Source organism: Mustela nivalis (assembly GCF_964662115.1).
Source record: "Mustela nivalis genome assembly, chromosome: 1".
Classification (NCBI taxonomy): domain Eukaryota; kingdom Metazoa; phylum Chordata; class Mammalia; order Carnivora; family Mustelidae; genus Mustela; species Mustela nivalis.
This window is the reverse complement of record NC_139020.1, coordinates 104,284,493-104,311,442: the sequence shown is the minus strand read 5'-3', so window position 1 is coordinate 104,311,442 and position 26,950 is coordinate 104,284,493. Positions and strand designations below refer to the sequence as shown.

The following is a 26,950-nucleotide window of genomic DNA, read 5'->3' as shown; positions in this document are numbered from 1 at the left end:
ACTTATTTTGGTTCAACATTATTATTATTTTTTTTTTTTAAAGATTTTATTTATTTATTTGACAGAGAGAAATCACAAGTAGATGGAGAGGCAGGCAGAGAGAGAGAGAGAGAGGGAAGCAGGCTCCTCGCTGAGCAGAGAGCTCGATGCGGGACTCGATCCCAGGACCCTGAGATCATGACCTGAGCCGAAGGCAGCGGCTTAACCCACTGAGCCACCCAGGCGCCCCATGTTCAACATTATTTTTGAGGCTTACACATACTGATACATTCTAGCCCATGTTCTTTAACTGCTGTATAGTATTTCATTGTATGAATACCATAATCTAGTTCTCTGTTTTCCTGTTAATGGAATTTAGATTATGATTTAGATTTAGATTATGTTCACTACTAAAAACAATGCTCAACGAATATATCTCCTTGTGTATGTATATGTGTAGGGGTTTGGGGAGGCCCTTTAGAGCAGCTTTTCTCAGCTTAATAGCATTAAGCCCTGATGCCCTAAGGTATTCACTGTCTGGAATGAATTAACTTCTCCCCTGGACATCTAGAATGATACCAGATACATGTTATCCTTGGGAGAACTGAGAAAACAGTCACTCAGATTATTTTGTTTAGGGCTTAACTCACTCGCAGCAGCCTCCTTTGAGAAAGACTGCCTTAAAGCGTGCATGTAGAAGCGGCATTGCTGGGTTCAAGGATAGGCATATGAGCCGGAAACCACTGGTTTCCACTAATATCTGTTCTTTCCTTCTTCCATTGTAATGGAATGGTAGATGGCTCATAGCTTCCTGGCTGATAATTGCATTTCCCAGTTTTCCTCTCACTTAGATGTGCCCATGTGACTATATTGTCACTAATAGAATGTGAATGGAAATGATGTGTGTTGCCTCCCTGCTGGTGCCTCAACACCAGGTCACACCTCTCCATATTCTCTGTTGCCTTCCTTCCACTTGGTGATTGGTGGGGCCAATGAGTAGAACAACTCTAGGAGCTGTATGTTGAAGCTGACCGAATCACCACCACCCTGGGTCTCCAACTGCCTGTGAGGAGCAGGACTACACAACTGATCTGGTATACTTAACTAAGACTTCTACTTATGAGAAAGGTAAAATTGACTTTAATCCACTACACTTTAGGGGTCTGCTAGGGGCCTAACAATAAAACCCTGTAGCCCATTTCCCAGCTACTAAATATGGCCAAATTGCTCTTTAATGTGGTTCTATCGATTGATACCCATTCTGCCAGCAATGTGTGAAATATCCTGTTTTTCTAGATCCTTGAAAATAGTTGCTGGTGTCGAGTGCGTATGTTTTTCCATGAGATGGGCATAAAATAGTATCTCATTGCTCTTTTAACTATAATTTCCCTGATTAATTTCCTGATTGGGTGTCTTTACATGTTTGAATGGCTGCCCAGGTCTCCTTTACTATGGATGAAATTATTTGCCTATTTTTGTACTGGGTTATTTGCCATTTCTGATTGAGTTGTAGAAATTATTTGTACATTTTGTATCAAACATTTTTAGTTATAACTTGTGGTTTCACTTTTCACTTTATGGCTCTTGTACAGAAGTTTAAATTTTAATGTACTAAAAATGTATCAATCTTTCCTTTATTATTTGTTTTTGCAACTTGTTTTGGAACTTCTTTACTCCCAAATTCATAAAGATATTTCACATTTTCTTCTAAACGTTTTAAAGTTTTCCCTTTCACAGGTAGGCCTTTGATCTACCTGAAATTGATTTTTCTTGTGTGGGTTGATGTAATTCCCTGAGATTTTAAAAATACAGATAGCCAATTGTGCCAGCACTGTTTATCCAAACTTCTTCCTTTCCCTATTGATCTGTAATGTTTTCCGGGTCACAATTGATCTGTACTGTTTTCTCGGTCACAGTTCATGTTTACATATATGCATGAGTCTGTTTCTAGCCTTTTTGTTCTGTTGCATTGGCCTATTAATCCATCCTTAGGCAGGAACACCGTGTTAATTAATTCAGCTTTATGAATTAGCTAGTTGCATAAAGCTGAACAATTCACTTTACTTTCTTCTTCTTCTTTTTTTTAATCTCCAAAATGGAAAATATATATCTACACAAGGTGTTGTTATGGAGATTAAAAGAAACAAGAATTTCGGGTAAAGCACCACATACAGAGTAGGCTAACTCAGCAGAAGAGTAGTGATGTTAAGATCCTGTTGAAGGTACTGATCAAACACAAAGAGACATACTGTGATCAATCTCTTTGGGAACCCCAGTTTGATTTCCAAAAGGAGTTGGCACACCGTATCTAAGGCTCTTGTTACTCTAGAACCCGCAATCCTCGCCTTTTATTCTCTAGAAACCAGGTAGCACAAGATTATGGGAAGGCCAATAGGATAAAAGTGAGAAAGGTGATGGTGCAGAATGCAGGGTCGAATCCTGAGCAAACAATCCTAAAATGTTAAGTGCCGTAAGAGAGATTTGGGGCTGGTCGGTCGCTGATGACCTTCACGGTGTTTTCTGGTGCATGAATGGCCGCACACCGTCGCGTCCGTCCTGCCGCGAAGACCGAGCTGCCCGCCCACACAGACCTCCTGTCAACCCTCCCGACCACCCACTGGGGCACACGGCCTCAGAGAAAATTCCAGACCGGCTCGCAGCAGCTCTGAAAGGGACGGTGCAGAGGCAGGAGCGCGGTGGAAAGGAGGAGCACCCTACACCTCCTCCAGGGCTTCTGTGGCGCTTCTGGGAAATAGAGTCCTTTGCAGTGTGTTAAGCCTCGGGCTCCTGGAAGGGGGACTACAATTCCCTTCAGGCTCGGGGAGCCTTTGTGCAGCACGCATGCGCAGTCCAGCGGCCAATGCCGCTATAAAGGCTTGTTTTGCTCCGGGGCTGATGCTCGGGAGCGTGGTCGAGTGGCCGGTACGGCCGCCCTGGAGCCGGGGTACAGGTAGGTAGCTGCTACCGCCGCACCCCTTCCATCGCCTTTGGTTGTCACGGGGGTCACCCCTGTGTTTTCCGTCCGTGGGTGGCGGGCTCGGGTCGGGGATAAGAGCAGTTCGGCGGAAACCGGAGACCCGATAAGGGCAGCCTGGCCTCCTTCAGGTCTCCCGCTGCCCTTCATTGGGACGCAACCCCCGAGGTCTGGTGGCGTGATCCTGGCGTCGCAAGGCAGGTAGGGTGGGATGAGTGGTTCGGGAGCGCTGGCTACATTCCCGGCTGCGGCCACCAGGGGGTGCTGCGCCCGCGGCCCGTGGGTGTGGGTCGCGGTGGCCTCCTCAGGCCCGAACGCGCGGTGGGAACGCCCTAGGGTCAGGGCGTCCCAGGCGAGGCTGGCCGGGGAGAAGCCCCTATCCTCATGGTTGTGGGGAGGGCGGCCTGGGGCACCCCCGCTCAAGCCGCACACCGGCGACTCTGAGCTGCCAGCGACCTTAGAAGTCATCCTTTCGTTTTTTTTGCGAATGGATAAATGGAGCTTTATGACAGAAGTACGCACAGCAAACCCAGGGCAGAGCCCAGCATGGAACCACAAAATCTCTTAGCTGTCATCAGTGTCTTTCCACTTCCACCCGTCAAAGCCTCACGTTGCTTTGTGTTTATTGCACGGGGGTCATCTGGCTTCGGCACAGCAGTGGGGAGGCAGGAGGCAGCTGGGCACGGGAATGATTGGCAAAGTTTCAGAAGGTTTTGAAGGGAGAGATGGATAGGTTGTAAAGGGGTTTGGCGCCTAAGTGAACGGTGGGGAATGTTGGAGGCACAAGCGGGTGGCAAATCGCTTCGGGTCTTGTGCAGCCGCAGGGCCTCAATGAGATTCCTGAAGTTGGATACCTAAGGAATGTTGTCACGAAGGCAATTTGGAGACACCTGTCTGGCTAGTTACGGTTCTTGTAATCCTGTGGACTCCCCCCGGCCCCCCCCCCCCCGCCCCCCAGTGCAGTTTCCTCTGCATCACTGTGCAGGGAGAAGGTCCACACTTTACCACTGGAAGGAGAGCCTTGATAAACAAGGCAGCTGACCCAGTGGCCTCCGCTCTATTGATTTTGAGTCTGGGCACTTCTTTGGGGTTCTCCCACTTTGGTTATTCCGCTAGTGCCATTGTAGAGCTCTGACTCAAACGTGAAAAAAAAAAAATCCTTTCCTTTTTTCCTTTCTTGATAGCTGAGGCAAGTTAGCATTTAAATACAACTTTTGAGCAACTGTGAGGGAGAACAGAGGAAAATAGGGAAATACACGTAGAATCCAAAAGAGTCAGGACTAGTGATCCTTTGTCAGTTTATTCCTACAACCTATCAGGATTCCTAGCTCTTGGGCCTCCGTGTGGGGTGCCCTGTCTTACAACCCTGGGAAGATGCAACCCTCCTTATGTTCAAGGCCAAGAGATAGTAACTTTGTGCCTACTCAAGGCCTGCCTACTCTCATGGCTGTGCCTCTTTTCCCAGGAAATTAAAGAAGCAAGAGTGTTAGAGGTAATGGAAGACTGCTTCCCCACCCCCCACCCCCACCCCGACATAGAATAACTTGAAATAAAGTGACTGGAACGAACTTTGGTTATGGTGAGTTCTTAGATGATTGAGATGTGCTTTATGTTCTTCTTGACACGGCTTTTGAGATTGTGAATTAGTTTGGTTGTGTCCCTTTCAAACTCACTTCCCTCCTCCTGCCTTTTTGCAAAGGAGGACTAATCTTTTCAGCTTCCACATAATCAGCTGCATTAGGGAACCTTTTGAGAGGAAGGTTGGACTTCTGTGATCCGCCTAACGAGAAGGATTACTCTGATCTGTGCGACAGTGGGGACACTGGCAGGTGCCAGATCTGTTTATAGTTTAGGCTTAACGAGGTCTCAGTGATGTGATTGCTGTGCTCTTGGTTGTAAGCTGGTGTTCTTTATGGTGCCATTTGTCCTTGGACAAGGTGACTTTTTTGTTGTTGTTGTTAAGATAAGTAATTTGGCATTATCAATTCAGGTTACTTGAACCAGACTTCTGAAAGACCAGAAGTCAAGATATTTGTGCGCTGGAAGCACGTCTGTATAGAGGAGATTTAGTCCTCTTTCATTTAGTAAGTATTCTCCCTTTCTTTGATATCTTAAAAAATGAATTGTAGCTGTCAGAATTTTGTCCGCAGAGTAGTGCTTTTCAGACAGTGATAAGTAGGAATTTATGGAGTCCAAAAGGCTACACTTCTTTAATTGTTAGCGAGGCTGGTTCGAAAGGTGTTTTCTCAGCTTGTATCTGGGAAACGTTGAACCATTTCGGAGTGGGAAGAATGTTTTCAAGGGGAATGTGTGTGCTTTATTTTCTCAGAAGCAACCAGAGTTGATACAGGATATTGATTAAAGGGAGGCAGGCAAGCTGGGGTTTAGAATGGAGTTTCAGGTAGATACTAGGTAAGATTTTGTAGGACAGGATGGGGAGTTTGTTTTTGTTACTGTATTTTAATAACAGCTTTGTTGAGGTATGATTTATATACCATGAAATGCACCCCTTTAAAGTATACAACTCAGTGTTTGGGTAGCACGTTCACAGGTTTGTGCAACTGTCACCACTGTCTAATTCTAGAACCCTTTCAGTGGCCCAAGAGGAATTTGTTTGTAAAGTTAAGATGCAGTATTGATTTTTTTTTTTTAAAGATTTATTTATTTATTTGACAGAGAGAGAGATCACAGGTAGGCAGAGAGGTAGGCAGAGAGAGAGAGAGAGGAAGGGAAGCAGGCTGCCTGCTGAGCAGAGAGCCCGACTCGGGACTCCATCCCAGGACCCTGAGATCATGACCTGAGCCGAAGGCAGCGGCCCAACCCACTGAGCCACCCAGGTGCCCAGATGCAGTATTGATTTGTATTGTATCCATGTAACTTCATGGAGCTTTAACATCAGCTGGGGCGCCTGGGTGCCTCAGTGGGTTAAAGCCTCTGCCTTGGCTCAGGTCATGATCCCAGGCCTCTCTGCCTACTTGTGATCTCTGTCAAATAAATAAATTAAATCTTAAAAAATAAAATAACATCAACTAATCTATTACTTGATTATAAAAATGCAGGCCGGGATATCATTGGTAGAATAAGTGCTTTGTGAGTTTTCATTTAATGACATTTAGTAGGAGGAATGATACCCATTGTAAAATTACGGAGTTTGTAATGCTTGTAACAGACTTAAAAGCCTTTTTTTTTTTTTTTTTTTTTTTAAGACTTATCTATATGCTCTATACATTGGGTTTAAGCTTAGTTGAAGGGGGCAGTCTTTCTTTATTGGTGTGTTTATTTTTTTCTAATCTTTCTTTTCCCCCTTAGAGGTGGGAAGTGATAATTCTTGATTCTACTACACTGGAATTTTTTTCTTTCAAAAATGAAATGGCACTTGAAACATTTCTGAAAAATTATTTTTTATAGATATAATGGTAAGAAAACATTAATGCTTTTGTCCCCCCCCCATTTTATTTATTTATTTGTTTGTTTGTTTATTTAATCTCTACACCCAGTGTGCGGCTGGAATTCATGACCCTGAGATCATGAGTCACATGCTCTTCCAACTGAGCCAGCCAGGTGCCCCCCTTTCTTCCTATTTTAAAGTACTTTTGCATATGCTTCAGCACAACTTAGGAAATACCTTCCCTTGATGAAATTTTAAAAAGTTTTGAAAATTATTTTTCAAGTTCTGGTATCCTTAAAGTGCAGTGTTCTTCCTTGGTGGATTTTTTTATTTCAGAAATTCTCAAGTGAAACCAAAAGTCTGTGAGCCCTGGCATCTCCATTCAGAGAAGATGAAGGATATCGACATAGGAAAAGAATATATCATCCCCAGTCCTGGTTATAGAAGTGTGAGGGAGAGAACCAGCACTTCTGGGCAGCACAGAGAGCGCGAGGACTCCAAATACAAGAGAACTCGGCCGGTCAGTATTTCCTTTCCTGAATCCCTTTTCTAACCTGCTTGCTGCACTAGACCGTACCTTCTTTCTTCCTTTAATGCTTCATTAAAAAGAACTTTCATTTTTGTTATTGGCTTTAGGTCACTGATAAGAATTTACAGGTGCACGTGAAGGAGGAGAGGTTGGCTTCAGCCTCCCACCTGTTCCTCTGAGTTCTCTCTCTGGCTTACACTGCCTTTGGTGCCTTCTGGAAAGGCTTTGCTTAAGGGAGGTCAACTTGTAGGGATGGGGGTGGGGATGCTGGGGAGGGAGCAGAGGGAATACAAACCATTAACCTTCAGGCATATACTTAACCCCCCCCACCACCACCTCTGTTGTCTGTATTTAAAGGTGAATTGTTTGGAAGGACTCATTCAGATTTCAGAGTACTGGAGCAATTCTAGATTGTTGTAGTATAACCCTTAAGTTTTCTGAGGAAATCCATGAATGTGAAGGAGTCTTTAGATGAGAATCTAGTTTTCTCCAAGGGAAATAATGAAATACACATTTTAAATTGGAAGAAATGGGGACGCCTGGGTGGCTCAGTTGGTTAAGCAGCTGCCTTCGGCTCAGGTCATGATCCCAGTGTCCTCGGATCGAGTCCCAAGTCGGGCTCCTTGCTCCGCAGGGAGCCTGCTTCTCCCTCTGACTCTGCCTGCCTCTCTGCCTGTGCTCGCTCTTGCTCTCTCTCTCTCTCTGACAAAAAAATAAATAAAATCTTTAAATTGGAAGAAATGTCTTTCTTCTGAAAAAAAAAAAAAAAATCATACCTTTTCTTCAATTGCAAAAGTAACTAATAAGGAAGAATGGGGATAATTGGGTTAGGAAGGTGAGGTTTGTGTTCCTGTATTTCTTATGTGCAAATTTGAGAATCATATGAACTTCACAGCTGACACTGGAGTTTCATTAGCCTGACATTATCTGTCCCTCTTCAGTATGAAAGCTTTTGCCTTATTAATCAACATTTCTCACTGATTGGTGTTTTCTGTCTGCACTGTGTATTACACAGTGCTTTCTCATTCAGGCTTAACTTCGGAGAAGCATAGTCAGAGTGATCACTGTCAGATCCTTAGGGTGCCAGTTTTGTAACTGATTTTTATCATTTGGCTAGGCCTTATATTAAACATTTATTGACTATCTTCTGCGAGCTAGGCACTGTTAGGATAGCTCTTATCTCTGGTGAAAGTCACAGAGGTAGCATTGGAGCCAGGCTTGGAAGGATGATTGGGTGGCGATATTTTCAAGCTATTGTGTCATCTGTGCTTTATGTTTATGAATAAAATGCTTTTGATGGTGGAACCTAACTCATGGGATCACTGAGGATTAAATGAGATGATACCTACAAAATGCCTCATAGCCTATGCTCGGTAAATGTTAGATCTGAGAACTAGTAGTCTAGAGCTTAAGATGTGAAAGAAACTTCTGCATGCCATGCTAGGGAAACTTACTATGACCACTGGGGAGCTCTTAGAAGTTATTGAGGAGGGTCAATACAAAGACATTCCATGGACACTTTATCCAGCTTCCCCCAATGGTAACTTCTTGCATCACTGTAGTACAGTATATCAACATTGATATAACCGTATACCTTATTAAGACTTAACTGGTTTTGGTGCGCCTGGCTGGCTCAGTCCGTTAAGCATCTGCCTTAAGCTCAGGTCATGATCCCAGGGTCCTGGGATCAAATCCCACATCAGGCTCCCTGCTCACTGGGGAGTCGTCTTCTCCCTCTCCCTCTGCCCCTCCCTCAACCCCCTTGTGCTTGCTCTCTTTCTCTCTCTCAAAAGTAGATAAATCTTAAAACAACAACAACAAAAAGACTTAATTGGCCTTAGAGTTTTGTGGGTACTGGTTTGTGTGTATATAGTCTGTGCAGTTTTTTCCACATGTGTAGATTTGTGTGACCACTACCTCGCAGTCAGAACACACAACAGTGCCGTCACTGGCATCTCTCATGCTACCCTCACCTTCCTCATAGCCACCTTCCTCCTCCCCCCTGCCCAGACAACCTCTAATCTGTTCTCTGCCTCAGTAATTTTGTCATTTTTTAAAAAGATTTTATTTATTATTTGAGAAAGGGAAGGGGAAGGGTCAGAGGGAGAAGCAGGCTCCTTGCTCAGCAGGGACCCTGGTTGGGGACTCGATCTTCGGACTCCAGGGTCATGACCAGAGCTGAAGGTAGTCACTTAACCAACTGAGCCACCCAGGCACCCAGTGATTTTGTCATTTTAAGAATGCTATATAAATGGAATCACATAGTATGTAGCTTTTGAGATTGGCTCTTTACAGTGTGCATAATTCCCTTGAGATCCATGTACTTTGTTATGTGTATCAGAACTTTCTTTTTGTGAGTAGCATTCCTGTCACAGATAGTTTTTTCCTTGTAACGGGGAGTACTGTTCCATACTACAGAGGAAACACAGTCTGTTTAACCATTCATTTGTTGAGGGACATTCTGGATTCTTTCTGGTGTGTAGCTGTTATAAATAAAGCTGCCTTGAACATTTGTGTATAGGATTTGTGTGAGTAAGCTTTCATTTGTTTGGATAAATGCCCAGGAGTGCAGTTGCTGGGTCATATGGTAAGTGCATGTTTAGTTGTATAAGAAACTTCAATACTTTTTTCCAGGGTGGCTCTATACACTTTTACATTCCCACCAACAATATATGAGCGATCCTGTTTCTCGGCATTCCTGCCAGTATTGGGCATTATCAGTATGTTATCTGAGCCATTCTGATAGGTATGTCTGATACCTCATTGTAGTTTTCATTTGTGTTACCCAATCACTAATGATAGTGTGCTGAGAAGGGATTTTTAAGACTTGATTTTTATCTTAAGAAGATTAGTTTTGAGACAGTGTGGAAAAAAAACCCAGATAGGAGGGAGAGACTAAATACAGGGAGCAGCCAGGAGGCTCCTAAACCAGTCCCCTTTAGAGAGGCCAGAGGTCTGTGTCCAAGCCTAATAGGGAGGATATAGGAGAGGGGTGATACTTAGGGGCATCTCTGGAAGAAGAAGGAAGTATTGGGAGGTATGGGATTGGTAGTAAGAATTTAAAAGTATGAATCCCCAAACTGAAATATGGGAAGAGAAGAAGAATAGTAAGAATTTATGAATCCCCAAACTGACATATGGGAAGAGAAGAAGATTCAGGAGGTGAAAATGGGTTTGCTCTGAGCATGTTGAATTTGAGCCTGTCCAGATATCAGTAGGTAGGTAGAGCACAGGCAAAAAAAAAAAAAAAAAAAAAAAAAAGTCATCAGTGTGTCCATGTAGGTGAAGCCTGGTAGGTGAAACCTGGGGAGTGAGCAAGCTTGCCCAAGGTTGGCTGATAAAAAAGCAGAAAGAGTGGGAACCTGGGAAGCTACTGTGTGGTCTGGTGAAATTTCTGGGGCCAGGGTACCTGTCCAGGTGATAAGAGTCGAACTGACGTTAGGCAGCAGTGGTGGCAGCCCAGCTTCTTCTCTACAGCGGGGAAGAACTGGAAATAGAGATACTGTTGTGCCTTTTGTCCCCTAAATTATTAAGTCAGCTGCCAGACAGGAAGTTTCCTTCATGTGATCGAGTCTTATCTTGAAACAGGAAGGTTAAACCATTTTGATAAAATTTTAGGAGTCCATGTGAATTTCATTTTCATTATCCTTTCATGTTTCATGATTTGAGTACTGTTTTCATGATTTTTATCTTATCCTTTGTACCCTGTGAACTTTTTTTTAGGCAAAGCATTTCTTTTTTTTTTTTAAGATTTTATTTATTTCTTTGATAGAGAGATCACAAATAGGCAGAGAGGCAGGCAGAGAGAGATGGAGAAGAAGGCTTCCTGCTAAGCAGAGAACCTGATGCAGGCCTCGATCCCAACACCCTGGGATCATGACCTGAGCTGAAGGCAGAGGCTTAACCCACTGAGCCACCCAGGCACCCATGTATTTCTTTTAATCTACTGGGTTTCTTTTTGCTCAGTCTTGACCAGAGCAATAAAATCACAGGTTTATGCAGCCTGGTTTTTATATACATTAAAATGAATGTGTAACTATCAAATGTTTTTAAAAGTTCTCATACTACCTAGAATCTTGAATATTACCTGTCAAAACCCCAAATTTCCTAAACATGTTTATCTTGAACTTGTCTCATATGTTAGCGGTTTGCTGACAGAACCAGCAAGATGATAAAATGTTTCTGGTTCAGAGATGGTATAAAAACGGATAATTTAAGTAGTTGGGAAGCAGGATGGCTGTGTAAACATGTATTTTCTAAAAAAATGTAAGCAGCTAATTGGTTAGAAATTACAATTTCAGGGGCTCCTGGGTGGCTCAGTGGGTTGGGGCCTCTGCCTTTGGCTCGGATTGTGATCCTAGGGTCCTGGGATCTAGCCCCGCATTGGGCTCTCTGCTCAGTGGGGAGCCTGATTCCTCCTCTCTCTCTCTGCCTGCCTCTCTGCCTATCAAACAAATAAATAAAATCTTAAAAAAAAAAAAAGGAAATTACAATTTCATGTCATAGGATCATAACTATCATTTCTCTATTAGTTGCTAAGGAGGAAATCTGGAATAGGACCTCTCAGATGCCAGGTATCCATCGGAAATTAAAAAACAGCCCCTCCACGTAACGAAAGAAAGGACCCTTCTGTGGCTCTTATTTCTTTTTATGCACCTCCATTAGCCTTTCATGGGTTCAGTTGACATGGAAATGTGAAACTGTGTCAAACCATAAGTCAGAAGCAAAGCACCCAGAAACAAATTCTGATTTTGAACAGGCCAGTGATTTTTCCTCTCAAGCTTTAAGCAAAGTTGCAGAGTACACAGTTTGCCTATTTCTTTGTGCTGTGACCAAATCTTTCTTTTGGAATACCCGTTGGGAAAACTGCTCTCATCAGTCACATCTTCAGATAGTCGTGTCCTATCAGCTTAGAGATAATTAAGGTAAAATCAGTCATCTTCACCCTTCACCTTGTTTAGGACTAATAAGTGAATGCTGGTGGCCATGCACGATTTGAGGCTGAGGAGACATCCTTGACTCCTGAGGTGTGTACGGGCGTCCCTTCTGCTGCTGTTAGTTTTTTGAGCCTAAGGACTAAGCTTGGCATTAGGCTGGCATTAGTTGAACCCACATGAAGATCATGTCTAGACTGCTCCTTAACCCAGACTTAACCCTTTGTTTGAAACAGACTCTCCTGGCTCCTTTTTTTTTTTTTTTTTTTTAAGATTTTATTTATTTGACAGAGAGAGATCACAAGTAGAGAGAGGAAGGAGCAGGCTCCCCGCCTAGCAGAGAGCCCGATGCTGGACTCGATCCCAGGACCCCGAGATCATGACCTGAGCTGAAGGCAGAGGCTTAACCCACTGAGCCACCCAGGCAGCCCCCTGGCTCCTTTTCTTACAACTGCATTCAGTATATACTTGGACATCACTAATACCACAAGCCCTGGTTGGTTTGTTTGAAGATGTGATGTTTATTCATCTTTTATTCAGCAGTCTTCAAGATGCACACACATTCCTGAACAAAGTGGGCTGGAGCAGATGAAGAGAAACTGATGGGGGGACCTGCCTGTCCTGATACACAGAATGTGAAACTCCTAGACATGTACCTAGGAGACTGTAATTTTGGTGCTGTGGAAATTAGCAAGAAGGAAAGAATGCTTTGGTCTCCGAGGTCAGGGAAGACTTTAGGAGGAGGTGGCACCGATTGGAGACTTTAGGAATAGGGAGAATGTGGAGGAATGAAGAACTGGCAGAAGAAATCTCTGTGGATAGGGAGGAGGAGGCCCTGTTGGCTTTATGCATGAAGTGTGGACTCGCAGATGTAGGGGGATGGGTCCGTGAGTTTCCGATGCTGTGTGTGTTCTTGAATAATGGGCCAAAGAGTTTGGATTTTAGTTGCTTTAAGTTAAAACTTAAGCAGAAGCAGGACAAAGCTGTTTGATACTTCTCTAAGCTTTTTTATCGTGGTGGTTGTTTTTGCTTGAGGCTCTCAGGCCAAAGCCAAGGGTGACTTGTTTTTCACAAGCATGTCTAATCTAGGAAAAGAGGAAGAATGGAAATAAGCAGAAGTTAACTCATATGCCATTATGACTGCTCACTCTTTTTTCCCCTTCTCTCAAAAGCGCACCAATGGTGAAATTTTCTTTCTACCAAGTTAGAATATTCTGCCGGTAGAAAAGGTAGCAAAGCAAGTACCCATAAAGTCCATTGACCTTCACTTGTGTTTCCTTTAGTTCTGTGTTAGACTGACCCTCTAGCCTTGGTTGGAGTTTTCATAATTAATGATTTGAAGTATTTTGGTGAGCTGAAGTTATATCCCAGGGCTCAAGGATGTGAGTCTAATCTCTTACCAAGAAATGTGATTCTAAGGCATATTATTACGAATGAATTGTGGTCTCAATATACACTCTTTGCAACTTCTAGAAGATTACAGCAGAAAACATAGATCACCCTTAACCCCTCTACCTAGCAGCAATCACTGTTAAAAAGTAGTTTCGTCTAGTACATTACACTTTCAGAGATTTGAACTCTGAATTCAGCTTTTCTGTATGGACTAAGGGTATGTGAATTTAACCTATGCCCTTGTGTTTTCAGAGTTAAGAATATTACCTGGGAGTCCACTTGCTGTTAAGAAGGAGAAGCAGGATGAAGGAGATTAGTATTTGCTGTCTCTGCATTCTTTTTCTCTTGATTGGTACTCAGTGACTCAGCAGATTTTCTGGGCAGTCAGTGATAGGATGACTAGGAACACCTGCTCCCCCCCCCCCCCCCCCCCCCCCCCCCCGCTTTCCCTGTAGGCATCTATAAAGCTTTATAAAGCTCTGTCCGGGTGTGATACGGTGATTTGGCATGGTGCCAGGTGTTGGTTTCCAATAGCAGCCCAGAGTCCTCTGGCGGAGATGACAACAGCTCTGTCATTGGTGTAGAGCCCCAGTGGCTTTCCTGCGTGGTGAAATGACTCTACAGAGCCGTGGGTCTCCGGAGGTTGGCCTGCTGCCGCGATCAGGAGCCCTTTCTGCTGTCTGCAGTAGGGCTGCTGCCTGCTGCTTTCCTAGGAAATGCTGCTTCAGGCAAATAAATATAGCCTGTTGGCCTGAGTTAAAGGAGCTTTCTGCCAAAAGGGAAGAAAAGTATTGGAACAGTTTCCTGTATGTTAAGCAGCTTTAAATATCTGAGTCTTTATTTTGTTAAGATATATAATTGGGACGTTACAAATGGTTAATGAAAACTTGTTCAGTGAAATCTTGGTTCTGCTTTTAGGTAGCCTTCTGCTAAGGCTTTCTTTCATGTCTTACCTTTTTTTTTTTCCTTTTCTCTTAATCAGAAATAAAAAGGTCAATGCCGGGAACAGAAACAGGGCCTCCAGAAGTCTTTGCAATGATCAAACCTGTCAATATCAAAATGACAGATTAATGTGAAGTTAATTCGGTACACTGAAATTCACTAATTAGCAGAATTAAGCTTGTCTGTCCTTTCCCTTCTTATCCTCTTTTTAGGGAGTTAGTCTGTTTAGTTAATTAGATCTTTATATATGTTTTAATTATTTAAGATTATTTTATAAATTAGCAGTTCAAGAAATCGGCTTAATTCTCCTTAGATATCAGATGAGAACTTCCGTTTACTGAAGCAGAAACGGTGTTGAGCAGACACTTGGTTTTCTTAAATGTTGTGTTCTCGAAGTAGAAAAAGAGCGAGGCTGCCCCAGTCTTCACTTTTGTGTTTGCTTCTCACCCTGGTCAGGGGTTGCTGCTTGCGCTGCAGGGTGGGGTCACGTGACAGAAGCACTAAGCATTGGTCGTGGGTGTACGCATGGTACTAGGCACTGAAGGAAGTTTTATCTACAAATTATACTTTGGATTTTTTTTTTTTTTTTTTTAAAGCTAAAGCCTGGCAGTCTTGAAGAGATTTTGTGAAATGCCAAAGAGCAAAACTCTACTTTCTAAATCTAATTCTCAGCCTAGGCTGCATATTAAAATCACCTGGAGAACATTAAAAACCATGCCTCTGCAGGGCCCTATCCCAGAACTATTAAACAGTCTCTGGAGTAGCACTCAGGCAGGCATCCTTGTTGTTTTAAAGCTGCCATGGTGATCCAGATGTATAGCCAGCACAGAGAGCCTCTGCTGTAGATAAAATTTCTTCTTATCCCCTCAGCCAGTGGGGCTCCCAAGTGTTTCCTGTAAGAAAACTTTTTTTCTCCCTTTGTTCATTTTCAGTTTAATCCTTTGAGACCTTATCATTGTAATAACAACATTAATCTCACACCCCAGCATAATAGGAACTTCGAATAAGCTCCTTGGAATTAAGTTTATGAAACAAGTGAAAGCCCTCCAATTCCTGCGGATTACTAGAATATGCTAGATTATGAGCTGTAGGAAAATATCTGTTTACCATGAAGTTGGTGTTAAGTTCTATCCAGTGGTCTTCTGGATGAACTCATGAAGGTTGCCTTCTAGAATTTTGCTATCCCTCTGAAGTGGCCACTCATGTGGAAGTTCTTAAGGAAAGAGCTGACGATAGTCAAGATCATGTTCCTAATCCATTGCAGTAAGGATGGGATGAGAACTGGGAGAGGAGATGTCCTTGGTCGTTCTCTTTGTCTTGTTCGAGGTGGGGAGGATGGCAATGCCTGAAGTCAGTTGGTCTTGGGAGAGTATCACATTTTCAATTTCTTTTCTAATTTAAAATAAGATTTTAATTTCTTTTTAACTTAATTTTTAAGATTTTGAGTCTCTTGATCATATAAGAGTTCCCCTTAATAAATTTGTCTGTCTAGATGTTTGTCATAAAGGCCTCTACAGGGTAGAAAAGCTTTTTCTCAGGCCAGAAAGGTTTCTAAGAGGCTGCCCTTTCCGAGTCTGTGTTAAAATCTTGTGAATTAAAGGAGAGGAGGGGGAGAATGGGCTGTAGGATCTGAGGCCCATCCTTTCTGAGGTGCCCCAAGTCCTGCTGTTTCTTTGGGGTGTGCCAGACGGGAGTGGTGCAGCCTTTAATCCCCTTGGAAGCCGAGAGGCGCCTCTGCGCTGCCAGTCTGTTCCTGCGCTCCCTGCGTTCAGGAACAACTTGGATGAGTCCTCAGCCGCCGGGTTTAGGAAGGCTGCCCCGCTGTTGTCCTGCTGTCAGGAAGGGATTGTGCAGCCTGGGGAACGATTTCTGGCCCCTGGTATCTTGTCCCCGGGGCCTCCATGCAGGGCTAAGCCCACAGTTGCCTTGTCAGCAGACGTTCTGCTCTGGCAGCCTGTTCAAATGAGACAAACGAGTTAAGCGGCGGCCATGCTGTGTGATAGGTGCGGCAATGATCCCAGCCATGGGGATGGTGCCATTGTGCCCCTCGGAGGGCAAGTCTCTTGTGCAAGGATCTCCCTTTGCTTATGCATCAGATTGTCCTTGTTTCACTCAGCTGATGGACATGAATATGACTGTGTGTCTCCCTGACCTTTATTTGATTTCGTGGACCCCTTTGAGCTCTCCAGAACGCCCCCCCCCACCATTGTGCTCCATCAGCATCGCCTTAGTAGGGCAAAAAATGCTCAGCATCTCCTAGCTACATAATCCTTGGGAAGATATAAGTGGTGGTAGTATTTGCTGCTTTCATGTTTCTCAGCTCCCAGATCAAGCAGTATTTTTCCCTTTGGAATGAATCTGCTGCTGCAGCTGCCTTTCTCTGGCCGAGTCATCTGGCCGTGGAGAGCCTTTTGGTCTGCAGTGCGTGTTAAGAGAAATAAAGAGAAATGGGTGCCTTTACCCACTCTCTAGAGAAACTTTAAAGAGTTACTTCTAAAAAGAATTTAAAGTACTGTAACATAACAAGTACATCCCCCAGATCAGCACAGGTGAAATCCTAACTAGGTGAACTGGTTAGCCATGTAGGGCTACCCGAGCACCACTGACATTTTGGGACCAGAGAATTCCTTTTTTTTTTTTTTTTTAATTATTTATTTATTTGACAGACAGATCACAAGTAGGCAGAGAGGCAGGCAGAGAGAGAGAGAGGAGGAAGCAGGCTCCCTGCTGAGCAGAGAGCCCGATGCGGGGCTCGATCCCAGGACCCTGAGACCATGACCTGAGCCAAAAGCAGAGGCTTTAACCCACTGAGCCACCCAGGCGCCCCCAGAGAATTCTTTCTGGGGGGGCGGGGGGTTCTGTGCCTCGTAGGATGTTCTGCAGCATCCCTGGCCTCTGCCCGCTGGGTGCACAGTTGTGACAGAGATGGCTCCAAACATTGCCAGATGCCCCCAGGGCAAGAAAAATCACCCTCCTATGTCTACAGGTTAAGGATTCAGTCCTACAAGACTGCCCTGCACCCCACAACCTCAGATGCCAGTCGCAAGCCCCAGGTTGTTTGTTCCCTATATTTCTGACCGACTGGCTACAGATGGGAGGTTCCAACAACTTTCTCCTTAAACTTCTTTTAATTTGCTAGAGCATCTCACAGAAAGAACTCAGGGAGACACTTATGTTTATCAGTTTATTAAAGGATATGATAAAATATATGAACAGCCAGATGAAGAGAAACACAGGGCAAGATAGGGGAAAGGGCATGGACCTCTAGGTGCTCTAGCCTCTTCAAATCTCCATGAGTTCACCATCCTGGAAGCTCTCCAAACCTAGTCTTTTTGAGTTTTTAATAGAGATTTCATTACATAGTCATTATTGACAAAGTTATTGGCCATTGGCTGATTCAACCTACAGCCCCGTGGTGGGGGGCAAGACTGAAAATACCAACCCTTTAATCACATGGTTGGTTCTCTCAGCAGTCAGTCCCCAACCTTGGATGGAGTCCAAAAGTCTTTCATTAAGACTATATAAAAGACACCTTTATCACTCTCAGCACTTAGGAAGTTCTAAGGGGTTTTGGAGCCGTGATCCAGTACGTGTGGATGAAGACCAAACATATATGAAAATGTATTTTGGTTATCTGAGTCACCAAATATATATATCTCTTATAAATCACAGTACCACAGAGGGAAATCTGAATCTCAATTAATTCACCTTTGATCTGTTACTTGTTTGTCCCACCAATATTCACTGAATCATGTTTCTCTACCCTGTTATATTATTTACGTTTTCATATAGTAAACCCTTATGGCTTGAATATAGTAATTCCTTTCTCTTGGTTCATTTCCATTTTTAATTCATCAACCTTAGAATGTTGATAGCTCACTTTAAAGAATGTTAATATGGTATGATCAATTTATTTTTACCTTTGAAGAGACATAATTTTTTTTTCCTGGCATGTTTGGCCAGGTAAGCTTTTTTGGGAAGCCTAGGGAGAGAAGTTAGGCCAGTAGAACAGTTAGAAGGATAAGACATCTGTGCAGTTACTGGAGGGTGGTATAAGGATAATTTTATTTTATGTTTCAGTGTAAGTCTGTAATGTATGTATCTTAACATCTGTTTACCTTTGGTTTAAAAATAATCAGGAAGTACATTTTTGCAATTAGGTAAAAGCTTATTTACATTCTGGTGTTCTAATCATGTCTTTGTGACTTTGACTTTGGAAACTACCATTTGCTTATCATGGAGATTAGTTGAGATAGTTAGAGAGTCATAGTTTATTTTAATCTGATACTCCTCCTGGGGAAAAGAGGAGAGCTGACTGTAAAGGTACATTTGAGGTCATCTTGTACAGTACGGTTTATTTGCTTGTTTTTTTCTTTGAAAGGAAAGTAGCATAGTAATTAAGAGCCTTGGCTCTGGAGCCTGGATTCAGATCCCTGCTGCTACTTAACATCTAAGTGCCTCCCTTTCCTCAGCTGTAAAATAGGAGAGATAATAGTCCCTACCTCCTAGGGTTGTTATGAGGATTTAAGTAAGTAAGTATCTATAAAATATTTGAAACAATGCTTGGCACATAGTAAATGCTGTGTTGGTTTATTTTAAGTTAGTTTGCCCAAATATTTCTGTCTTCTTAGAGGAAGCAGTTTGCCTTTACAGATCCATGCTAGTCATGAGATCTGGCTACAAACAAGGTAGATTGCCCTAGCTTCCTCTATTTCTTGCTAACACCCCGGGATAGGCGGGATAGAGGCAGCATCAGGTCAACGAAATAAAACTCAGAGTATTAAAGCTGACAGTCTTTAATTAGCTTTAGTGGGGAGGTCATCAAGAGGATGTAACCACCAACTGACCCATGAGCTGGACCCTTACAATGGGAAGCTCTTCACTCCCATCCCCTGTCCTTGGAATGTGGCTGCCACTTGCCTTTCTGTCTCCCAGGACACAGCCTTGAGATAGTAATGTGCTCTTGAGACCATCCGGACTGTATACGTAACTGAACCTGGTTAGGGCTTCTGTATAAATGTTTAAGATTCTGGCAGGGGGAGTGAAGATCTACTCATCTTGTGGCCACTCAAGAAAAGTCTTGGGGCACCTAGGTGGCTCAGTGGGTTAAGCCTCGGTCTTTGGCTCAGGTCATGATCTCAGGGTCCTGGGATCAAGCCCCACATCTAGCTCTCTGCTCAGCAGGGAGCCTGCTTCCCCCACGCCCCGCCTGCCTCTCTGCCTACTTGTGATCTCTCTGTCAAATAAATAAATAAAATCTTAAAAAAAGAAAGAAAGAAAGAAAAGTCTCATGTGTAAGTTCCTTTGTTTATTAAACCTGCCACCTACCAGCCTGGAGTGGTTTGGCTCTTTCTTTCTCCTTGGCTTGCTTGTATGGGGGCCAGTTTACAAACCAACAGTTGGCAAGCCAGCCAGGAGACCAACAAAGTGGCCACGGGAAAGAGGCATCCTCCTTGAGGGAAATCCCTGGCTGGCTATCATCCTCAGGTGGGGAGTGGTGGCTTGTTTGTTAGATGCTTGTGGACTCGCATGTGAGTACTGGGACGCCCTAAAAATGCCAGTGGGTTTGATGTACTTTTGAGAAACTACACCTAGCACACTGCGGCAAAGGAGGGAAAGGGTGGTCTCCCACAGTGAGCTGGTCTGTACTGCAGGCAGCTCTGCTAGCCACTGACGCCCAGCTAGAGGCTGAAGTTAGAGAACAATGTGCACCTGTCCACTACCCTGTTAGCTTCAGAAGTAGCAGACAAGGTGGGAGAGCAAGATAATAAGTTAGAGACCCCAGCGTGCCATTTTGCAAAGCTAGGAGGGTGCAGGCAGCTGTGGATTGAGGTCTGAGCACCTGTGACTAAGCCTGATTAGGACTCTAAGGGAGGAGATTGCTAGAAAGTGAAGAGAGAATAGAATGAAAGGGACACTATTTGTGGTGATTGACAGTGAAACAGACAAAACACCAGTGCTGTCCAGCCCCTAATACAGAGGAAAGTTCTAAATACCAATTACTCAAAAAACTCCGAATATAAAACTAACACTCTTTCTGCCCCTCCCTTAAGGTTGTAAATTTTATCATGTCTTTGAAATGTAAACACCCTAGGAGATAACTGAAAAACTGCCTACAGAGGCTAAATTTATAAATGGGGGAAAAGAGGCTTTTCAGAATACAGACTGCTGTAGAAGCTCTCTTGCCCCAGAAAGCTTTAGCCATGTTGAGTGGTGTCTGATTCATGGCTCGAGTTTTGCAATGAAAGCTTTGGGATCTCGGTTTGGGTATGTCTGCATGTTATGTGTATCCATGGATATATATTATATATGTGATGTTTTTCTATCTCCAGAGGGCATTGTCAAAATTACTGTGTAAAAGAGCTCTATTTAATTGGCTTAAAGAAAAAAATTTTACAGTTTTTTAAAAAACTTTTTTTATTTTAATTCAGTTAGCCAACATATAGCACATCATTAGTTTTTGATGTAAAGTTCAATGATTCATTAGTTGTGTATAATACCCAGTGCTCATCAGATCACAGTTTTAAGTTTTAATATGAATAATATACTCATGTAAAACCGAAACAATTTTATTTCATCTTCTAAAAGGACAAAGTTTTCTTGGACTGTTGGTCTGTTCCTGATGAGATTATGAATGGTTTTTCTTTAACTTTCAAGTAATCTGCCTAGAAAACAAAGATTCTATGTTTTATGGAAATAATTTCCTGTGCCTCATGTTATCTTATCAGGTCTTTGATTATTTTAGAAAACTGAGTCTTCTTCTATTATAAGAGCTAAGTTTTTTTCCACAATTCTGTAACTTTCTGTATTAGTTTTTGAAGTCTTTAACTGTCACTTTGGCAAAATGAATAAGTATTGTTTCACAGCAGCCTATAATCTAATCGATTGTTTTAAGCCTTTTGATATTTTTGACAAAGTTCCCATAAATCAAATTCTAATGAAGTCTTGTTGACTTTGAACTAACTTTGGGATTTTTCAGAGGGTCCCTGGACTGTCTCAAAAGATGAGTTCTCTGTCCTTTTTTTTTAGAGATTTTATTTATTTATTTGACAGACAGAGATCACAAGTAGACAGAGAGGCAGGCAGAGAGAGAAGAAGGGAAGCAGGGTCCCTGTTGAGTAGGGAACCCGATGTGGGGCTCTATCCCAGGACCCCGGGATCATGACCTGAGCCGAAGGCAGAGGGAGAACCCACTAAGCCATCCAGGTACCCGAGTTCTCTGTCCTTGTGAGAGGAAGACATTGATCTAATTACACCTATTTGGCATGTTAAATTTCATGGGAAGCACTGTCAAATAAGAAGTGATGCTAAACTTTCTTCACATTGCTCCAGAAATTATACAAAATTTCCAAAGATCTGATGTGTCCTGGTATAGTGTTCAGTTATAATCCTAGTTATTATTTTAAAAAGGATATCACAGAAATAACTAAATTTCTCTGTCCACCATGTTATCATGAACTTTCATCAGATCTTTAACTGTGACCATTTTTAAGTCCTTTGTCAATTATACAGACATGTATTGTTTTATTCTGATGCTTTTGCAAAAGTGCTTCATCTTCAGAGAGATTCATGGAAAAGACTCTGACAGGTACAGGTTTCTGGTAACTAAGATTAGCTTGCCTTTATGTGGCAGGAGCAATAATGGACTTTTCATGTGCTTCCCCAAGGGTACACACACAGCTCCACAGTATATCATGGGATGGTAGCCTGAGACTTGTCCCTGTTCTCCTTCTCCACATCAGTAAAATGGGCCTATTGCATTGATGATATAATGTTACCATGTGAAAACTTGCCTCTCCTTTGGGACACTGCAGATTTTGCTGGAACACCTGTAAGGGAGAGGATAGGAGTGTACCCACAGAACATTTAAGGCCCAGGCATTGCTGTGAAGTTTTTAGGAGTCAAGATGGGCATTATCCCAGAAACTATTGATAAGGTGCAAGCCTGTCCATCCCCTAAGAATGTGAAAGAGCTTCAAGCCTTTGTAGAAGTTTGGGAGTTCTGGAGGACTTTTGTTCACCACCTGATGCAGTGCCTTTACCCTTTTTTCCACCTGGCAAAGAAAGGGCATGTGTGGGACTGGGGATCAGAGCAGCTCACCTCTTTGGAGAAGATAATAATCTAGTGAAGTAGCTTAAAGCCCTAGGCATCTGCCAAGCAGGACTGCCATTTGTGTGAGATGTGTGTGTGATTCTGGAAGATACGGGTCAGGTGCTATGGCAGAGACAACAGAAAGAGAGAGTACCCCTAGGATTTTGGTCCCAGCCATGTGAGGGAGCAGAAACCTGATAAAACCCCATCCCCCAGTAGTTTCTAGCAGTGTACAGAGCATACCTCCAGGTAGAGCCTCTCAGGCAGCAGCCAGTGTAACAGCCAGTGGGCTGAACTCAGAGTGGTTGGCAGGTGATCATTCATGAGTCCTAGCTGTTAACCCTTTGCCCCAACAGTTGGGCTGTTCTAAAGGAATTAACCCTCTGATTTGGACAATGGGAAGCTGAGAAGTGGATGATTATCAGTGGGCCTTTGTGGGGTCAGGATGTGTGGGGGAGCATTTGGGTTTACCTGCAAGAGCCTGAGATAGTCTCAGTGCCTTCCCGCTTATAAGGTTCTGACATGGTGGTGTGAGTCCTTCAGTAGGTGTAGCGGACCTAATGCATGGGAAGAGCAGCCACCATTGTGCCCAGGTGGAATGATTTATTGCTGAGGATGCCAGATTGCCCTTGACATACAGTGATTTAGTTAATGTAGGAACAGTATGTTCTCTGTGTTCCAAATAATACCCAAGGCAACTGCCAAAGGAATCTGAGGCCATCCACTGCAGTTCCCAGCTTGTGACAGATTGGCAAATTGATTATATTGGCTCCCTCTGTCAGAGCGAGCGTTCTAAATATGCCTTGGTTTGTGTGAACACTTGGCTAACCCAAGCTTTCCCCTGTTGCCATGCAAACTGGGCTGCCACCATGAGGGAATTAGAGAAGCTGAGTACCATGTACAGTTTCCCTCAATCAATCAGACAGTGGTCACACGCCAAAGGTCATGATGTTTCTAACTGGGCAAAAGATCATGATATTGAGTTTAGGTTGCCCCTATAACCTGCAAGTAGTAGGGTTGGAAGAAAGGAAAAATGGAACCTTAAAGTAGCAGATTTAATTACTAATAGATAAAAACCCCTTGGCCAGGTGGGTTCAAGTACTGTCCCAGCTTTAATACATTTGTATGATCAACCAGTCAGACCTCTTATCACATATGCCAGACAGGGGATCCCTGCTGAGGCACCCAACATTGTAAAGGTATGGATGGCTTGGTAAATAGCCATTGTGCCAACTTTCACCATGGATCAACATGTTATGCTGCTGAGAACACCAAATCCCATCATGCCTGGAAATGTGTCATCTCTTAGAATTTGCAGTGAGATGTCTCACCTGGATTGGTGACTTAGTTCACATCCCTGGATGATGAACTATTCAGTCTCCACTGGGATCCTGTTGTTGAAACCCATGATGACTGGAATGGAACATGTGCCATTGAAAGAGGGGAAGAGGTGGGTGTCCTGGTCTGGCACATCCCATCCCCAGTCCATCCGCTTAGGCCTACCAGTGCTGCCTCCCTACCAGTATGTATGGTTATGTATGGTGTATACAACCAGGTCAAGTTCCCAAAGCTGCCAGTCTCCCTCTCCTCGAGGCTGGGTGGGTATGTTCTGTTTTCCACTGATACAGTCATTTGGGTGCCTTCTTTGTTCCCTCCGTTGGTCTGGAGGACATTACAGAAATGATAACTAACAATGACTGTCCTTACTGAACACTGGATGTCTCTAATGAGAAAAGCTTTCTTCCAGAATAGAATGGCCTTGGACATTATTACTGCCTTGCCAGGAGGCACCTGTGCCATTGCCCAAACAGAATCCTGTGTGTTCATACCTGATGAGTCTCCAATATATCATTTCTATTAAATCAAACAGGGCACAAGTAAGTGCCCTGAGTGATCCGGCTCCCAGCCTAGGAGACTTAATGAATCAGTGGCTTGGAACATGAGACTCTTGGTGGAAAAGTTAGCACTGATTTTGGGAATCATTACCTTAATCTGTGTTTTTTATGTGCCTGTGTTATGGCTGTGGCATCCGCCTCCAGTGCAGCCAGATAGCCATCAAAGGGGCCACCTCTATGCGAGGGAAACTCCTTGCTGACTGCTCAGGCAGGTCACGCTGTGGAAGAGCTGGTCCTGGAGGTTGGAGTGTTGGGGAAGGTCATCAGGAGAATATGATTGCCACCTGACCCGTGAGCTCCACCTAGGCAATCACAGGCTCCTGACTTTCTCCGCTCTCCTTGGAACATAGCTTCTGCTTCCCTTCCCCACTCCAAAAAGCTGTTCCCAGGACACAGCTGTGAGATAGTAGTGTGGTGTTGAGACCATTGGATGGTTTATGTGACTAAACCCAGTTAAGGCCTCTGCATCAACTCTTAAGGCCTGGTGGGCAGGCACTGAGGTCTGTTCATCTTGTGGCTGCCTAAGGTAAGCCTCATGTAAATTCCCTTATTAAACTTGCTGCCTCCCAGTCTAGAGCGGTCTGCCTCTTTCTTCAGGCTCTTCTTGCCCTGCTGTACAGGAACCAGTTTGCAAAGCAACAGTTCTCTTTTGCAGTAATCCTGGACTACATATTCTGTAATAAGGTTAATTGAACAAACTGGATAGATGGTAATTGCTAGGAGCTTCACTACTTAATCCTGTAATCCCCCATTATTTAGGAACTTGTCCTAAGTAAACTGGAAAGAAAAACATAAATTATAATTATTGATTATAGTGTTAAAAATAAGCAAGTGGAGAATCTAAACAGAAATAGAATGGTTAAGAAGATGCCTCAGTGGTATATCACAGGGTATTCAATGATAATAATGCGGACCGTGAGCCAACATGAAGATATTTTAATTGGCTTTTTTTTTTCAGAGAGAGAGGGAGAGAGTGGATGTGTGCGCCTGTGTATGAGCACGTGGGGGGAGGGGCAGAGGGCGAGAGACAATCATAAGCAGGCTCCACACTCAGCTGGGAGCCCCACCCAGGCCTTGCCTTTACAACCCTGAGATCATGACCTGAGTCGAATTCGATGCTTTACTGACGTGAGTCACCCAGGTGCCCCTTAATTGACATTTGAAAAGTAGGTCCCAAGCTCTATACTGTGTCAGAGGCCAGGGATACAAACAAGCGAGAGGTCTTACTTCACTGGAGCCTACACTCCAGGAGCTCTTATCAGAAGCAACCCATTGCAGTGGTACAGGTATAAGGAAGACATAGGAGGGAGGAAATAGATTTTGTGATCCTGAAAGAGTCAGGAGATTATGACTGAATGCCTCTAAGTCAGAATCTGGCTCAGGTGAAAGGATCAATGGCTCCGTGGGGCCTTGGTTGGACTGGGGTAGCTGGTTTCCCACCGTCCCTGCAGGAGGGGCCGCCCCAACCACCTGGTTTTGGGACTGGTCCATGGAGACTGCCCCTTCACAGGGGAACAGGGCAGGGCCAGAAAGGGGGCCCGCCCCCTCACCCATCACCCACATTGTTGGGGAACCTGGTGCTAAACCATTCATAGATAAGCTACTTCTGAGTCTGGGTTTGGACCCAGCAGAGCACCTCCCTTGCTGACATGGATAGTTAGCATTTGATACAAGGGTTTGTAAAAAGAAAGAAGAATAACAACTGCCAAAATAAATAAGAGGGTCAGGGAGAGCTAAAGGAAAGAGGAAATAGTTGAGATAGGCTATAAGACTTAGCAGGTGAATAAATTGGTAATCTAATGAATATGTATAAAATGTTTATTATGTGCCCGTACTTTGCTAAGCAATTTTCATTATCCCATTAGTTCCTCTCAACACTATGTGGTGGGTGCATGCACCATTGTAAAAAAGTAGTAAATGGAGCTTTAGGTGGCTAAGTAACACACTGAAGGTTGGTGGACCGTGTGTTTCTCTTCTAAAATTCATATCCAAAATCACTATACTTTACAGTGGCCTCCAACAGTGAGAAAAGATTATCTAGGGAGGTCTTAATACTTTAAGGCCAAAAAGAAAATAGTTAATTGGAGTAAGAGGATTTTCTTTTGATTTCTTGATAATGTTATTTTAACATTCAATAATTCCTGCCAACAGCTAAAACATTTGCTGCTTATTATTTTGAGAGACCTATCTCTGAAGGACCTAGGTACAGATATGCATAGATCCTCTCATCTGTCAGATATTTTTTTGTCCTCATGTAAGCAGTAAGATATGAAAACAGAGTAGACAGTATAGGAAGCAGTATAGGAAACATGGGCTATGACTTGGAAAGTGGGTCGCTTAGAGTGGTGACTTTTTTTTTTTTTTTAAGATTTTGCTTATTTGACAGACAGAGATCACAGGTAGGCAGAGAGGCAGGCAGAGAGAGAGGGGGAAGCAGGTTCTCTGCTGAGGAAAGAGCCTGATATAGGTCTCGGTCCCAGCACACTGAGATCATGACGTGAGCGGAAGGCAGAGGCTTAACCCACTGAGCCACCCAGGCACCCCTAGAGTGGTGACTTTTGATTCTCTTAGGTCAACAATGTAGACTTCTTTGTATCTATACTGTGGGGATTCCTACTCCATGTTTTATTATTTTGTGAAAGTTTGAGGATTGTGCAATTTCAACCATTTTTATGGGGGTTTATCCTTGTCAGGATAAAATTATACTGAGTGCCTTGTTCTAAAATTAAAAGCAGTACAAGTCCCTCAGTCTCTATTACAGGCATTTGATAATGCTGGTTTAGTACTCATGGTATGGCTGGCGTAATGAAACCTTGCCTGCCAACT

General features: G+C 43.5%; 1 protein-coding gene and 1 long non-coding RNA gene across 5 annotated transcripts in view; one reads left to right on the top strand and one right to left on the bottom strand.

The window, feature by feature from the left end:
- Window positions 1-2,803: 2,803 nt before the first annotated feature.
- The window catches only part of ABCC5 (ATP binding cassette subfamily C member 5), an 85,977-nt gene continuing 61,830 nt past the window's right edge, over window positions 2,804-26,950 (top strand). For all 4 annotated transcript variants that reach the window (XM_082692429.1, XM_082692432.1, XM_082692431.1 and 1 more), the window contains exons 1-2: window positions 2,804-2,929; window positions 6,678-6,861. In XM_082692429.1, the coding sequence (XP_082548555.1) occupies window positions 6,733-6,861 (129 nt within the window). In that variant the 5' untranslated portion in view covers window positions 2,804-2,929; window positions 6,678-6,732. The remainder of the gene's footprint in view (window positions 2,930-6,677; window positions 6,862-26,950) is intronic.
- LOC309847830 lies at window positions 12,055-13,711 on the bottom strand. Its single transcript, XR_014302651.1, has 2 exons — window positions 13,464-13,711; window positions 12,055-12,889 (listed from the first exon to the last, which is right to left on the bottom strand). It is a non-coding gene; the product is annotated as an uncharacterized lncRNA (long non-coding RNA).